The following is a 17,825-nucleotide window of genomic DNA, read 5'->3' as shown; positions in this document are numbered from 1 at the left end:
GATCACCAAGAACAAACATGCAGGAATGGAATGGGCAATCTAGATAAGATATTATTATTATGTACTTATTATTTTCATTGGTTATTTTCTTGTTCCTGCAAGCTTGTTAATTAGTTAACGTTTGCCATAGCTTGTAAAGATGGCTATTATGGGCAAAACTGTGCACACACATGTGGCAAGTGTAAAATTGGAACTGTATGTAACCGTATCTCAGGAATTTGTCATGAAGGCTGTCAGAATGGCTGGAGTGGATCAAGATGCCACGGTTAGTCTTGATCTTATTTTCATAGTATGACACCGAAATAAATCTTTGTTGAATTTGTTGTTTGAAGAACATTTTTGTCAAGCTTGCATGCAAAAACCTGAAAACTAATCATTATTGTAATTTTTTTTAAATATTTCATTTCAGTTGATATGATATAGTTTTAATATTTTACTTTAATTATTTTTAGTGTGTGATGATAGGTTTTACGGGGAGAACTGCACAAGTAAATGTGGTCATTGTAAACCTGGAACATATTGCCACAATGTGACAGGGGTTTGTGAAGACGGGTGCAATATCCATTGGAACGGTTCTCACTGCGATGGTATATGATTCTACAATATATCAGCTTAAACATGTTAAATATGCTAATGAAATCGCAAACTTGGTAAAATATTTTAAAATTCGCAATATATCACACCCAATTGCGATAATAATTGTGTGTAATTTATGAACTTAATTATATCAAGAGTCATCCAGTTTTTTGTTTTCTTTCCCTCTCTCTCGGTCTCTCTCTCTCTCTCTGTCTCTATTCAATTCACATTTAAATAATTACAAGAATATTGTCAAAAATACAATGTATTTGTAAATAATAAAATAAAAGTGATATTTTGCGCTAACGGCTTCAATCCCCTCGATTTGTGTAAAAAAGATGTTATTACGTCTATGTGTACCAGCTTTAATAAAAAAAAAAATGTGAGACAGTAACTTTATTTTAAAGCGACTGGTGTTATGCTAAAGAAAAATAAGATTTAACATTCTTTTGGGTCTTTCTTCTTCATTTAAAGCTATTATTCTTTGCATCGTACATTTTGATATTTGTTTCATGCAAGGTATTCAAATATTTCGAATAATTAGATTTTGATGCAATAAAAATCAGTAAATAAACTTTTGTAAGATAATGCATTTCAGAATGTAAAGATGGATTTTACGGATCCAGTTGTGGTGAAGCTTGTGGAAATTGCAATCAAAGTACATGTAACAAAACCAACGGACACTGTCTCACTGGGTGTCAGGAGGAGTGGAAAGGTGTCAGATGTGATGGTATGTGTCGAGATGCTTAATAATATACCAGAATTATTCCGATTATCTATATAAAGTCATTGGTAGTACTACAAGATACACAAAAATAAAATCAGACGATTAAAAAAAAATAATCAGTACCTTTTCTGAGATTATGAATACCGTCCTAATTCTTGTAAAACAGTTATTCGATGTATCAAAAATAACTAATTGAATTCTATAATAAATATTTACTATGACAATCACCTTTCTTTTAGAATTATCATTGGAAATTAAAAGTAACCTAGGATTGATTGTTGGAGGGGTCCTTATAGCACTAACTATTTCTGCGGGTTTTGTGATTTGCATAGTTGTACTTCAAAGGTATATTGCTTAGATAGAGTTTTTGTTGTTTCACAATTGTTGAAAAAGGTGTTCTGTGATTAGAAAAATATTCTACATTTCCTACGGAAAACTCTATTAGTTCTTTATATACATAGAACTGCTTCCTGTTATAAAATAGAATATGAAAAGTATTTTGTAAAATTACTAAAATGATGCACGTGTAGTCTATAAATGACTTTCAAAAGATCTACATGAATTAAGCATTGCTCAATCAATATATGTTTGTTTGCTTTTTACAATGGAATATACACTTAATTATATTATCCTTTGAAGACGACGAAACTTGAAAAATGTATCAACTGATACAAGAAGCCTGACAGTGATATCTGAGGGAGAAGTTGAAGAGAACAAAGAAAAAAGACCGTCAGATTTAGGGGGTTATTTTTAACTTTTCATAACAAAATTTAACAAAAAGACGTACATTCTTCTCATTCTTCTATTACGGGTCTCCAGAGTTCGGCCAAAGTGACGTCACTCATATCATTTGTTTAAAATAAGAGAAAAAAAGCACCCATTGCATGCTTATATCTAGATACATTGTCCATATGTAATGTATATTATAATATGAGAATTTGTAAGATAGTTTTGGAATCACATAGAAATTAAATAGGAAAGATTACTAACGCCCATATGCAATAAATCATTGTCTGACCAGCTGCTTTATGAGTATTTTTAATTATAGTGTGATAATCAAGGATTGATAAATTTAACAAAAATAAGCTGTTTATTCTTTCTAACCTTAAATTCATCGTATATAAATATACAACCTAATCTGCATAGGTTACTTGGCCCAATCATCAAATGAAGATCAATTGACAAGTCTGGACTATGCTGTTGATAATGTATATTACAACGCAATCCAAACCAGCCATGATGTTAAAATAGAGGAACTACAGAGTTACATTGCAGCAAAAAGTGCTGGTGAAAAATCTTTGTTTTACCTGGAATATAAGGTAGAATGAGATTTTTGGAGTCAAATATGAAGAAGTTTAAAGCGAAAGGAAGAATATTCTTGTTTCATGAATATTAGTTACATATTTAGAAAGATATGATACACTAATACTATTGACGAATGAATGTTACGTATGTACTTATTGTTTGTTGATTAAATAACGTTAACTGTAAATTGAGAATATGAAAACGCTCAAATTTATAAAACTTTATGTAGCAGCTTAAACAAAAGATCCAGAAGTATGCAAATTCTCAATTCTTTTGATCGTACTTTTTGCATTATTGCTTTTAGCCGGTTCATTTAAGTTTGAGAATAACTTTCTTTTTATCGTAAAAACAGAGACTACCAACTGAAGACCTAGAGAGCTGTCACACTGCCCAGAAGAAAGAAAACATTACGAAGAATCGTTTCAAAACGACATTTCCTTGTAGGAATGTCTTACCAATTCAGTTTCCTCCCTTTTATTTCAGTCACAATAATTTCAATTTAATTACGTAGTTATAATAATTCATATGAAAACAATGCAATATTCCTTTACATTTATGGAAAAGTAAAGCACATCCAAATGATATTCTAACTTTACTACATTCTACTTGTATTCCAAAATTTAATATTGACATATACAAATCGTCCTTTTCTAATCAATGGAATTTGTATAAAAAAAAAAAATAATAATGCAAAATATCATGGAATTCCATATACGACAGCCAACTGCTCACTGCCAACTGCTTACTGCTTCCTGCCAACTGCTCACTGCTTACTGCCAACTGCCACTGCTTGTGGACGATATTGCCTATTTGTATCTTAATAGCTTTAATGCGCATGCTTGAAGAAATCATATGAGAGCAAGAAAAGAACTGCAAACGATAGTAATATTCTGCCGCCTATCTTTGAGTTAATTTAAAAAGTTAACATATTTGAATGATTATCCATACTTATATAGATATTTATGTGAATTTTCATAATAAAACGTAATTTTTTGGGAAAATAAAGAGAGATGACTCTATATTTTTGGTAAAACTTGTCGGTTTTTTTTTACTGTAAAAATCAACGGAAAATATTCTTAAACCCCCCCCCCCCCATGAAACAACAATTCCTTTTTACATGTTTAATGAATTGTCATTTCACAAATTCATACTAATGGTTTTGTTGTTTCAGGGGAATTGGGGTGTTGGGGGGGGGGTTGTTTGTAGAACACGTTTACTGACTAAAAACAGTAAAAATAGTCATTTTATTGCCAATTTTAACAAGATTACAAATTTTAAAAGAAATGTACTTTATCAATCTAATATGTTGACTTTTACATGATAAGTTAAATATACGGAGTGATTTGAGGGTCATTTATCCATTTCCATGAGTATATGAAAATCTGGTTATATCTTAAAGCCCGATTTCAATTGATAAAATTTTCGAACACCCTCTTATGAAAAGATTGTAAATAAGAGCAATTTACTTTTTAAAATTATTTATCCATTACTATTGAACTCTTCTTTGCAATCAAGCAAGTTTTAATGGCCAAACTGCCATTGATATTGAATAAAATGGATGTAAACTGTTGACGAGTTACAATAAAAACAAATATTGGCATGTTCACTGCAGGAATTTTTAAATTGTGAAGGCGAGGATGGAGTATATCGGAAGGCGTATTTCCTCATAAAAACAAAAATTTAAATCCCACATTTCCTTGCAGGCAGATGATTCGATTTTTTGACGGGGGTGGGGGTTCACATACGACAAAAGAACGATATATATATATGTGTGTGTGTGTGTGTGTGTGTGTGTTGTATTTAAATCGAATTAATGGATAACGTCTGGTCTGTAGAAGCATTGGTGGTGATTGTGGAAGGGGGAGGGGGGCTAAGGTGTTCACAATAAATTGCCAACACATACTATACAGTTATGCTTTATCAATAATGACGCCTGTGATCTTTTTATTTACCTGTCAAGGGATTTTCGTTTCGTTATGCACCCCCCCCCCCCTGAAATTGCTTCCTTGCATTTGATGTACTATTTTTAAAAAGAATAAAATGCCCTATATTATAATTTTCAGTAGTATTTCTCGTATAAATACAACAAATGTTACCCAAAGATTCTACTAAAAGTTTGTCCACCCCTCCTCCGTTTTACCTGACGTTTTATATACGCCTTTAACACCACCACCCCCCCCCCCCCAGTTAATAAAGATACTGAATTATTTTTCTGCAATGCAACGCGGAAAAAGGCGTAATAACGCGAAGTGAAAAAAGGATATTACGCCATTACTACCGTTTGCAGTTCTTTTCTTGCTGTGATATGATTTATTCAAGTATGCGCATTAAAGCTATTAAGATAACAAAATAGGCAATATCATCTATAAGCAGTGGCATTTGGCAGTAAGCAGTGAGCAGTTGGCAGTAAGCAGTTGGCTATCGTATGTGGAATTGCATAAAATATACTTTTGTTGTAGATGAACATTCCAGAGTAATCCTTAAAGAAAAATGGAATAAAGATGACAATGACTATATAAACGCAAATTATATTAGGGTAATATTTTGTTTAAGGGTTATCAAATTCATTTGTCTTATACTTATTTGTTTGTTATATTTACTGTGTTTAATCAATCTTTGTAGGATTTATACGGGGAAAATCGCTTCATTGCAACACAAGGTAGCAGATTTAAATTATATTTTCTTTCTTATTTCTCGTCTTTTATTCTTATTTTAAACTAAACATTTTGTCTTATCAACTGTGAGTTATTTCACAAATGCATCACTTGAGCAGTGTTACAGTTTCAGTATCCAATCTTTTGATCAAGAATATTTTTTTCTGTTTGTTTGGAAGCAGAAATGCAAATACATCAAGTTTTATCTGAAAGTGACATCTAATTAAATTAGAATTGATGCTAATATAAATCTTTGTTATATTCAGTAAATAATAGCCCCTCTTTTCTCGATATAGAGAAACAGGCAACATAATTGATATTTGCTCTTCTGAAAAAAATATTTACAGTCATTTAATTTTTACTATTGACCAGTAAAGAAAATTTTTCAACCATATCATTGATTTTGATTCTGATAGGTAGCCTGATTTTATGACAAAAATCCATCGCGACTTCCGAAAAGCAAAACATCACATTGAAAATACAAATAATAGAGTCATTGCAACTTGAAGAAGCGCTAGCACTTCAAGCAACGTGTAGAATAAGCCATTCGATATACAGCTGAATGTAGATGAATGAAAACGAAAGGTTGTTTTATCAATTTGTTTCTTTTTCATATTTTTGAATGTTTTTGAGACACACTGAGTATGTAAGCCCCTTCTGGACAAAAATCGTGACCTCCGCTCCGTGACGGGCAGTATTTCATCTCTCAGGATAAGGGGCTAAATAAATCAATTTTGCCCTCAACCCAAGTCGTTTTTTGTATAATAATACACCACTCATCCTATTTGAAAACTTGCATAATAAAAGAAAATATTCCTGCAGGCATATTTACGAAGCTATCTTAGGACTAAGAAACGTCTTAGGATATACTTAGGACAATTCTTAAGACTAAGTGGGGTTTTCGAAAGTATCCTAACTTAAGAAAGTTCTTCAGAATTATCTTAAAGTTAGGACAGCTTTTGACATATCTTAAGTCTATCTTAAGCAAAAATGGCCGCGCCCATGTTGTTGCTGGCTCGACGAAATCGTCGTATCAGACGTGACAGAGTATTTAGAGATATTGATAACCTCTTGACTACCTTGATGATGAAGCTATTATAAGAAGGTATAGGCTTTCAAGACCCTTAATCCATGATTTATGTGAACAATTTCAAAATACATGTATATTTCTCTATCCCCCACCCCACCCACCGCTCCCTCAATTTCATATGCAGAGTTGTCATTCGTTGCTCTCTCACACACTTCTGCAATGCACTCGCATCAAGAGGAATAATTTAATTATATGTATTACAAATTAAAACAAAGGCAGTGTTTCTTGTTCTTATCAATATGATATAGGAGTATGCGAGTCAAAATCTCTCTCTCTCTCTCTCTCTCTCTCTGGGTTGAGTCTGTGTGTATCATTCTGTCAAATGATGAACGTACCAGTAAATCAATTACAAAAATAATTTTAAAGAACCATAAGTAATCGTTTACTGTCATGTAGGTATCTGTGCAAATTATATATTAGTTCATTCAAAAGTAACACCATGCTTGGCTAAGTAAACTTGATGCACTGTGTCTCTATATTAAGTCTCTGTCTGTCTAACTCCAAACGTTCCTTTTCAATCTCCAGCATCTGTCTCATGATTGAAAGCTTTTCCTCCTCAATGCTCAATAACTTTTTTTCATAAATATCCTCACTGTCTTTTCCCTTTTCCTAATCTTTGAGGGTCCGGATTCAACGGACTCGTCGCGAGAAACTGGCAAATCACATTGCGGCACATTACTAGTGCATGTACTGTCACCTGAACATGCAGACTCAACGCTCAATATATCTAAAAAAAACAAAACAAAACAAAAAGAGAAAATCATGGATTTTTTTTTTTTTTTGGAATTGTATGTATATCATGTGCTTTCTACAGATGTTGAATTATTACACAGTTATACGTATACTGTATTTGCACATGCAAGGGACGTAGTATATCTTGCTTTTGAAAGGGAAGGGGACAGCCGGCGAAAAAGAATTCAACTTATCTGAAAAAACTTGTCATGCAAAAAAAGAAAAGAAAATTTTCCTAACTCGAAAATCCTATTTGATTGGGGGGGGGGGGGGGGGGTTGGGTTGTTAGGTTCCAATTTCTTTCAGTATCATTTTATATTCCCTATTGCATTACCCTTTTAACTATACTGCACCAAAAAGTGGGGAGGGAGGGGGACCGGTCTTTCAATGAACATTTTCAATGGTACAATGTAAAAAAAGCTATGTTTGCCCCCCCTCCCCACCCCCCGATGTTACGTGCTTGCATGAATCTACTTTCCAAGAATACCAATGGTTAGAACTCTTCCGATATTCAGTGCTTCACGCGAATGCACAACAAAAATAGTAAGATTTAACCTGCTAACAAAATAGAACTATTGAATTTCACTTCAGAGAGAGAGAGAGAGAGTTTACACGTTACTGTACCGTTTTCTTCGGTAACCTCACAGGTGTCGATACTGCCCTCTATGCCAGAAATTAAGGTACAACCAATTATTCCCACAATTTTTCCTGCGTAGGATTTAGTCCCTGGGGTGGGGGCCTCCTCCAGTTTTCCTGTTTCCCTGCGATTTTGCGCAGCCTTCTTTTTCGTCTCACTCATATAAGAGGACCATTTCTTCTTAACATCTTCTACTGTCCTACAGTGGTCGATATTATTTGCCTTCTTGATTTTCTCACATATTGCCTCCCATGTTCTTTTCTTTGAGGAATTTGTAGATATACGTTGGAAAACTTTGAAAATAAAATGGCTTTGTTTTACTCCATCTCATCAAGCAGTATTTCGATTTCAATTTGGACAAAAATAGAACTCCTCTTTCGACTCATCCTACTGGGTGTTTTCTTGTCGAACAGAAATTGTCAATGAATAAGACTTCCACGGAGAAAATTGGCGCGCTTTTCATGGTTCAAGAATTTTGAATGATCAAATGGAAATCTATTTGATTTTAATTACAGTCAATATTATATCGTCGAAATAAGATGATTATTTAAAAAAAACATATTATTTATATCTATAGATTTAAAAAAAATGTTTAATTTTTTTTTTTTTAATTTTTACTCTTTCAAATATTTTCATTATTATGATCTACATAACCTGTACATGGTAAAAATGACCACTCTCTGATTCCTGACAATGGTTTAAAACTTTGCGTATTTCTTTATCATAATGATTTAAGACGTCTTAGTTTTGGATACTCTTAAGATAGCTTTGAAAAACACCTAAAGAAACACCTTAAGAAAATCTTAGGATGATCTTAAAATTTTCCTAAGATATGTCTTAGGAAATTTCTTAGGAACAATCTTAGGAAAATTTCGTAAACATGCCTGCTGATTTCTTTGTGATGGACTTTTTTCCCATAGCATAAATATTTCAAGTATTCAGCTGTTGATCCTCAATGTTATCCATCTTAAATATTTTAAAAGAAAATGAACCTATATTTCCATACAGGTCCTCAGAAGAATACAATTATTGACTTTTGGAGAATGATATGGCAAGAGAATATTGCATTCGTTCTTATGCTGACAAATCTTGTAGAAAATGGGAAGGTATGCTGATGTATGATATAAATCAGATGTTCCAGTGAAAATCTTTTCTTATGTACGTTTGTTGATTTATTCATCTTGTTTCTTTTAATGACTGATACTTTTTTCCAATTTGTTTTAGGTCCTATGTGATTGTTTTAATTGAATATAACATGTATTCATAATCAAGCCATTTTTATAGAACAAATGCAAGGAGTACTGGCCCAATAAAGATCGCTCTATGAACATCGGTCCATGTAAAATTCGCCTTTTGGAAGAAACTACCTATGCTTTCTTTACTGTTCGGAAGTTCTCACTTCAGAGAGAAAACGTACATCTTAAATACTTTACATTCAAAACATACCCACTTCAAGTATTGAATACACGTTTTATAAAAGCGCTACCTACATGTAGAAGAAATATAGAATGGCAATATTTTAGTTTATAAACGTTATCTTCAACTTTATTTATTTATGTTTGAGAATCTAATTGCATGTCTTGCTTGGCGGTTGAGTTTCCAAGACGTTAATGTAGATCCTTTTTTTGTAATTTCATTACAGTCAAACTCCTTGAGAACAATCACACAGTTCCATTACACAGCTTGGCCAGATCATGGCACTCCAGAGGAGATAGGAATTATTCAGTTCCACAGAACTGTTATCAAAATTTACCAAGCTAGATCTCCATTACTGGTTCACTGCAGGTCGGTGGCGATAACGATCTCTATTATACTTAAATCTTCAATAGAAAAAAAATCGGATTTGTGAAGAAACAATTAACAATGGCAATAGTATAATGGTATTGGTATAGAATGGGTTTGTCGTGGGCGTCATTTTTTATGCAAGTACACAAAAACAGATAAACATTCTAAGGAGGATAAAATGTGAATCTTGCAATAAATTGTACTTTTATATATCTTCATAAGAAACTAGCTGCCCGCGTGGCGCAGTGTTCTAGAGTCGTGGAGTAAAAAGTTGAGATGTTGAGACCGATACTTCGCATGGGGACGTATAAACGGAGGCCCCATGCCGCAGTAGGTGCTGGCAAGGAAAAGACCTTTCGCTGCTCAAAGGTCGGAAACGTCGAGTACAATTTTCAGCCATACACCGGCAAGTGGTGGTGACTCAGTATGAGTAAAAATTTCCAAAAAGATGTTAAACAAACAATCTTGTTTTTACATAAATACATATCACATATCATACATAAATGAAAAATGTTTGTAAACTGTACAATCCATTGCAAATAATCATGTTACAAAAAGTATATATTTCTTGTGAAGATGACGAGCAATGATCATTCTCAAAAGAACATTAAAACAGTATGAATTATGAGCAGATAAGACCTGTAAAAACAGAGAGATGTGATCCTGTGTCATCATTGTCCTGTATACATTATAAGGTATAATTTGAACAGATGATTAAAATGAATTCAGAACATGTTTCTACATGCATGATCAGAATGAAATATGGAGATTAGGAAGAGTAATCAAGGTCAAAATTCCATTGGAAAATACAAATAGGTAACAGCACAAACACGAAAAACAAAAACATAAGGGTCGGGATCAGGTACCTTGGAGGAGTAAGCATCCCCTGTCGACCGGTCACACACGCAGAGTGCTCATTGCCTTATTCGGGCAAATGGAAAATTCCATAGACAATTCCGTATGTAAATAATAACCGAGCAAATTTAGATGAAAATTGAAAATAAATGAGAAGCAGAATTCGATATAATGTTGAATTGTACCTGTTGACCATTTTATTGTATTTACCATAGGCTTTGCTAATTGCTCGCTTAATTAAGACTTTTGGTATTCTTGTTTCATCATCTTGTTTGTCAGTAGCTTGACTCGCTTTAGAAATCGAATCAACTGCCAGACAAAAACTCGATATTCAGGTGATGGAGGTATATTACTAAAAATAAGGGACTTTGATGATAAAAAAATTAAAGTCATCACGTGCACGTATGTCATGAGTTTTGTAGGTTACCATTAGCCTATTAGTGTATTTTTCTTTAAAAAAAAAAACAAAAAAAAGAAACAGATGTATCAGACGTTGTGGCATCTTTTATTTCGATATGATAGGTATATATATATAGAGTCGACTTTGCAATGAAAATAAGAAATTTGAATGATAATGCGTCCTCGATAAACCTAAAATAATTTCAATTTATATATAATCGTTTGAGATTTTGGTGGTAAAATGTGTTGCCCTTTCATGAAAACATTCCCGAGAAGTTGATCGCATTTTCCTGTCAAATCTCTCTAACTACCTAATCACATTTGTCTCGCTTTTTTCCAAAAAAAAAAAAAAGAGAAAGAAATTGGTAATAGTTATTTGGAACTGATCGAAAATTTTCCTTAAATATTCTGCAATTTTTAGTTCGAATTATTTCTCTTCTTTACATATAATTTGATTGAGATTTCTTCTAGCACATTTAAATAATTAAATTCAGAATATATATATAGTATGCAACTAGATACACATTCATTTATATGAACTTTGATATTTTAGTGCCGGAGTGGGCAGAACAGGAACATATATTGGTCTGAATGTGTTACTACATCAAGGAAGAGAAACGGGGTGGATCAATGTCTTTGATTTTGTAAAGCAAATGAGAGAGGATCGTATGAACATGGTTCAAACAGTTGTAAGATAACAGTATATGTTTAAATATAATATATGAAAATGGATTGTATCAATTTGCTCCGTACTAGAAAATATCCACTCCCTCCGATTATCATACACATACCTTTATATTAGATTTTTTATCTGTAGGAGCAGTATGTATTCTTGTATAAAGCATTACTCTGTGGATTTCAAGATCAAGAAACTGTGATCTTTGAACGTGATCTTCAAGCTAAAGTACTCACCCTTCTGAACGATGCATCACCTTTTAATCAACAAAAACTGAACAAAGAGTTTCAGGTAATATAAATTAAGAAAGTTTACGAACCAAACCTTTGTAATCGTTTATAAGATCTTTTTATATTTTGGTACAAACTAAACTTTATTGTTCATAAAATGTGTTGATATTTTGAACTTGTTTTTATGATTATACATATGATTTAACATTTGATTGCTTTTCAGTTGTTAGTGGCTTTGAAACCCTTTTATGATAATGTGATGAAAGAAGATGCTGTGAAACCCACAAACAGAGCAAAAAATGTGGATATGAATATTTTGCCAGGTGAGATTTTAACTAAATATCAAAATTTGGTTAATTTATACCTATGCAATTAATTTTTTTTTTTTAAGTAGTCAGCAATTTTATTTTTAGCATCAAAATACAGACCTTACTTAACATCCTATGTTAAAGGAAGAAATGACTACATCAATGCAGTGTTTGTTTCCGTACGTATCGTAATTTCAACTTTTATGAACATACAAGGAACATTGATTTTCACTCTTATAAGGGAAAAAGGTTTTACTGGAATTAATGACTGTTACTTTTTTTTTCAATCATGAAGTAAACAATATTTCTTTCAAATTTTGTTTTATAAGATATGATGTAATTGTCTTCCTTCATATCATAAATTTCATTCGAAAAATCAAAAAAAAATAAAAATTAAACCATATCTAATTTGATTTATCAAAGGAATGCATGGCATTAATGTGATTTTTTTTTTAAATTTGTTTGACATTGTAGTTGACTAAAAGTGGCACAGACAATATTTAATGAAATATGATTTAACTTTCAGACTTTTACTACCCTATATGGATTCATTGTGACCCAGAAGCCTCTTCCTGATACAGAGGTTGATTTGTGGAGATTGTGCAGGGACCATGAAGTCGAATCAATGGTGGTTCTGAATGACGGTGAAGTGGTATGTTATACAAACTTATCACAATTCTATTCAGTTTTACTAGATTTTAATTAATGTATGTAAAATAGTTTTTATCATAACAAGGAAGCAAACTGGCTACCTAATGGAGGAAAAAAGCTTCACTGTAATCCTTTTATCATAAGTGCGAAAAATAATGGGTTTGACTGTCATGGTATCCAACAAGATCGTCTTCTTATATCAACAGACGTAAGACTAAGTTTAAAGATTTCTTGCTAGTTAATTCTCTTATTTTTACTTCGAATGTTTGTTTCTAAAAATGAAATACATTTTACATCATAAGTTATTTATGTTTTATGAATAAAGGATTACAAATCGTACATTGATGTCTTTCAAATTCCATCTGGAAATGATGAGGCTTTATTGAAAGGTGCAAATATGCTTCTAGAGAAAGGAAATGCATCAACTTCTCTTGTCATAAGCAGGTAAGAATCTACAAATCTGTTTAAATTTTTTCTTAATTATGATAAAAGAAACTAGTTTTAAACGCACACATTATACAATTTAAGTTTTTTGACCACACGAATATTTTATTTTGAAAGAAGCAAGACTTATCAATATTAGCATTTAACAAAATTACTACCAGAAAAAAACATAGAACTGATTTATTTTTTTAAAAAACAATAAAATACACGAAACATACTTCTTTTGAGAAAAAAGAATGTTATGTTTAAAATTACACAGAAAGATACTCAGATAATCTTTTCTTTTACGTCTCTTAAAAGTATTCACGAAATGTAGTGGAAAAATGCATAAAAAATTAAATAATCGATCCGTACCTTACTATAAAAAGTGAAAACGGTGAAGATAACGAATAGTGATCGATCTCAAAAAATCTATCAACAATACAAATTTTTGAAGAGGACATAAACGCCTAGGAGTAAACATCCCCCTATGAGCGGTCACACACGCTGTGATCCTGGATATTACCATTTCATCATATCTTCTCTTGTATTGAACTGGTGTTTAGAAGTGAGACAAATTTTCATAAATGCTAGTACTTTGCTTTATAAATGCTTATAAAATACCAGCGCGAATAAAATTTTCCCAGGAGACCGTCTCGCGTTATTATAGGAAAATGAGGTTTATAGCGAATAAAATGTGATTTACAGTAGATTGATTGGTGAAGATTTTGTCTGGAATCCGGATAGGGCTATGTAGTTGACTTTTGCATCATCGCACCATCGAGGTTTGGGTCGATAGTGCGATGACCCAATAACGCAATGTAGAAGAAGCGATGGTATAATGATACAGGAGTGATAGCGGAATGACAATGATACATTGTGCGATGGCACGATGAAGTGATTGTACGATGACGATGGAGGAATGGTATGATTAAGACGACAGGATGTTCACAATCTCTTTATCGTGCTATCGTAACATCGTCATCGCAATGTCGTGCCATCATAATCGCCTTATGTCACCTTAGCACCTTCGTTAAGCGATAACAATTATAGTTCTTGACATCCATAGGACAGTTAATGGTAGACTTTAAAAATTAGATTACAAATTATATCAGAATTGTCTTAAAATGCATCCTACCAAGATCTTTGATTTTTAATTCAGAGTAAGTAAAACGTTTCGTCAATTACATTTTTACATTTATAATATGTTTCTTCTTCTCAACTGATGCAATGACATAATTTTAGTATCTTCATTATAAAGTAATGGTGCTGGTCCAGCTGGGATATTCTGTGTTTTACATAACGCCCTTCAACAGCTTCGAATGGACGGAGAGGTGGATATTTTTACAAGAGTCCGACAGATACAAACAAGGAGACCAGAAGTCATCTCAACGCTTGTAAGTTTTCATTGGCGCGGTTTGCAATTATCATTTTTAGCTCACCTGAGCCAAAGGCTCAAGTGAGCTTTTCTGATCAAAATTTGTCCGTTGTCTGTCGTCGTTGTAAACGTTGTCGTTGTTGTAAACTTTTCACATTTTCATCTTCCTCTCAAGAACCACTTGGCCAATTTCAACCAAACTTGCCACAAAGTATCCTTGGGTAAAGGGGATTCAAGTTTGTTCAAATGAAGGGCCACACCTTCTTCCAAGGGGAGATAATTAAGAATTCGTGAAAAATTAATGACATCATCAAAAAATCTTCTTCTCAAGAACCACTGTGCTTGAAAATATGAAACTTATGTGGAAGCATTCTCAGGTAGAGTAGATTCAAGTTTGTTCAAATCATGACCCCCGGGGGTCAGGTGGGGCCACAATGGGCGATCAAAGTTTTACATAGGAATATATAGGAAACATCTTTAAAAATCTTCTTCTCAAGAACAGCAAAGCCATGATTGGTCATATTTACATGGAAGCATCCTCAGGTAGTGTAGATTCAAGTTTGTTCAAATCATGACCCCCGGGGGTCAGGTGGGGCCACAATGGGCGATCAAAGTTTTACATAGGAATACATAGTTAAATCTTTAAAAATCTTCTACTCAAGAACAGCAAAGCCATGATTGGTCATATTTGAATGGAAGCATCCTCAGATAATGTAGATTCAAATTTGTTCAAATCAAGACCCACCCACCCACCCACCCCCCTCCCCCACCCCCGAACCACTTTTTTATTTAAACTTTTCAACCTTTCAAGACTGAACTGATTTCTGCTTTTTCCTAGCCATAGTGCTCAGGTGAGCGATGTTGCCCCTGGGCCTCTTGTTTTTAATTTAAAAACAAAATGAAGGGCTTTACAAAGTAGGCAGCAATGTTAAGACTTTCCGAAGCTTTAAATGCGTTCAAAACATAACACTGCATTGCAAGATCGGTTTTGATTTTAATTTGTAAGTTATGTAGTTAGGTACGGCCAATTTATATAAAGAGTTCTCTTAGCTATATATAAACATATTTATTATGATATCACTCGACTTCATTCATAATTTTTGATGTTTGTCACATTAGTCGCTTCGACACAGCCGATTAACATAATTATTATTAATTTTTTGTCAAAGAAATAAACTCGTCGTATCCTTGTGAACCCGAAATGTGCTTGGGAAAAGTTATACTATTACTTGTGTACAACATATTTAACAATAAATTCAACTTACCGACAAATTTGAGGGTATTTTTCATCTGTATTAAAACAAAGCCATCACACATTTTTCCCAGGCAAGAGTCAGTTTGAGGAGAAACTCCTCTTACAGATTTCCACAAAAGATCTCAAATTATTTCTCATTAATCGCCTGCGCCAGACTCTTTTATACACATATTTTAAATTCTACTCTATCCACGGGTGTTGAAAGAGTAAATGTCAACCGTATAAATTTCGTATATGTTTTGAACACGCTGACTGAAAACAGGAGTAATAAAGCAAAGTATTTAAAATATTTAGATATTTAAGATTTTAAAAATACGATTAAACCACGTTTATTTTACATAGCTTTCTGACATTTTATGTTCAGATTGAAATAATGTGTAAAGATTATGACACTCTCCTTAATCATAACAGCTCAAGTTTGCAGTGACTTTACGTCATTTTTTGATTATGATGTCAAAAGCTGTAGTTCAGAGAAGTGGAGGCACAGAGTACACTGCGATATTTTTTGGGAAGCCTTAACGTAACTGCGTAAAGAATTGTTTGTAAATTTGAGGATTTGATTAAAAATAACTATGTGATTGCTAATCGTTATCCTTCAAGTATCATTCGTTTTTTCTTGTACATATCCTAAAGAAATAAAAATCTAGTCATTTCTCACCAAAAACATGCAACTTGTTTACTGTTTTTTAGGAATGCTATCCTATTATAACGATATTTGTCTTCTGGCTGTTAACTCTTTTTATTCAAATCAGGAATTATGTATCTTTTCTCATCAAGAATTGATGATACTTGACAAATGGTGATAGTTTATTCATTTTATCCTTCTGTCATTGTATATTTTGTCCTATATTAGCTAGTTAATACCAATTGTATTATTTATCTTCTATGTATGGTATAATATTATATAAGTACTTTGTAGTAACTTTCCATCTTATGATGTTAATCCTGTTACGTTGAACTGGTTTGCAATACATGTGAGCTTCATTTCTTCTTGCTATTCATTATATTTCAGGAAGAGTACAGGAGGTGTTACCAAATACTTGGTGGATCTTTTTCATCGGAGGGGATATATGCTAATGCTTAAGGCACACTATATTAAGTTTTCTTCTAAGTGAACTATAATAAGCTCAATCTTTCATGTTTCCCGATTGATCAAAAATAGATATTTTATTTATTATATGTTTAAATTACTTTTGCAACCAATTTAATTAAATTGAGACTATCATTTTTCATGAACTCCGGTAATTGCAGTGAATGGTTTTTTATCATACGCTGAATAACATTATTTCAAAATATCTTCTTAATATTTTTTCTTATTTCTTTTGTATTGAACACTTCAGCTATATTAAATAACCAAAAAAAAAAGACAATTCTGATAATATGTGATATTATAAAAATGACATATGTATCACATAACAATTTTTGTTAGGGATATGAACTCGACCATTGCTCGGTTATATTGACCATCGACTTGATTTTTTTTATGACTAATATAAATTAATTTCATAATTTGATTTACTCTTTGCTAAAAATTGCTAAATAATTATCTTTTGTGTTTTGATAAAAAGTATAATTAAAATGTTTATTTGACAGGGTAAATTTTCTCGATTGATTGATAAGTTACATATTGCCGTTTTGAGAATGAGTGGCAAGATATGATTGGAAAATGTATTTAATGAAGTATATTGAATAGATGTTGGTTATTGTTTTTGCTCACCTTTGCCGAACGCTCAAATGAGTTTTTCTGATCAGAATTTGTCCGTTGTGTCATTGTCAGCGTTGTTGGCGTTGTCATCGTCGGCGTTGTCGTGAACCTTTTACATTTTCATCTTCTCCTCAAGAACCACGGGGCCAATTTCAACTAAACATGCCACAAAGTATCTTTTGGGTAAAGGGGATTCGAGAGTCACACCTTCTTTCAAGGGGAGGTAATTATGAATTTGTGAAAAATCAATGGCATCATATGAAGATCTTCTTCTCAATAACCACTGTGCTTAGAAATATGAAACTTATGTTGAATCATTGTGAGGTAGTGTAGATTCAAGATTCAAGTTTGTTCAAATCATGAGCCCCAGGGGTAGGGTGGGGCAACAATGAACAACAATGAACGATCAAAGTTTTAAATAGGAATACATAGGAAAAAG

General features: G+C 32.7%; 1 protein-coding gene across 1 annotated transcript; it reads left to right on the top strand.

Moving 5' to 3' along the window:
* Nucleotides 1–1,183: 1,183 nt before the first annotated feature.
* LOC133179745 (receptor-type tyrosine-protein phosphatase kappa-like) lies at nucleotides 1,184–16,765 on the top strand. Its single transcript, XM_061314439.1, has 18 exons — nucleotides 1,184–1,306; nucleotides 1,636–1,648; nucleotides 2,450–2,622; nucleotides 2,961–3,048; nucleotides 5,068–5,144; nucleotides 5,231–5,267; nucleotides 8,730–8,827; nucleotides 9,006–9,134; nucleotides 9,364–9,506; nucleotides 11,314–11,449; nucleotides 11,578–11,727; nucleotides 11,890–11,989; nucleotides 12,080–12,153; nucleotides 12,501–12,626; nucleotides 12,711–12,833; nucleotides 12,951–13,069; nucleotides 14,310–14,445; nucleotides 16,694–16,765. The coding sequence occupies exons 1-18, from the start codon at nucleotides 1,184–1,186 to the stop codon at nucleotides 16,763–16,765; spliced, it is 1,917 nt and encodes a 638-aa protein (XP_061170423.1).
* Nucleotides 16,766–17,825: the final 1,060 nt, after the last annotated feature.

This window comes from Saccostrea echinata, unplaced genomic scaffold, assembly GCF_033153115.1.
Source record: "Saccostrea echinata isolate AGI-Se365-2 ecotype Australia unplaced genomic scaffold, CSIRO_AGI_Sech_v1 ptg000005l, whole genome shotgun sequence".
Taxonomy (NCBI): domain Eukaryota; kingdom Metazoa; phylum Mollusca; class Bivalvia; order Ostreida; family Ostreidae; genus Saccostrea; species Saccostrea echinata.
The sequence above is the reverse complement of the archived record's forward strand: the minus strand, read 5'-3'. Positions and strand labels throughout refer to the sequence as shown.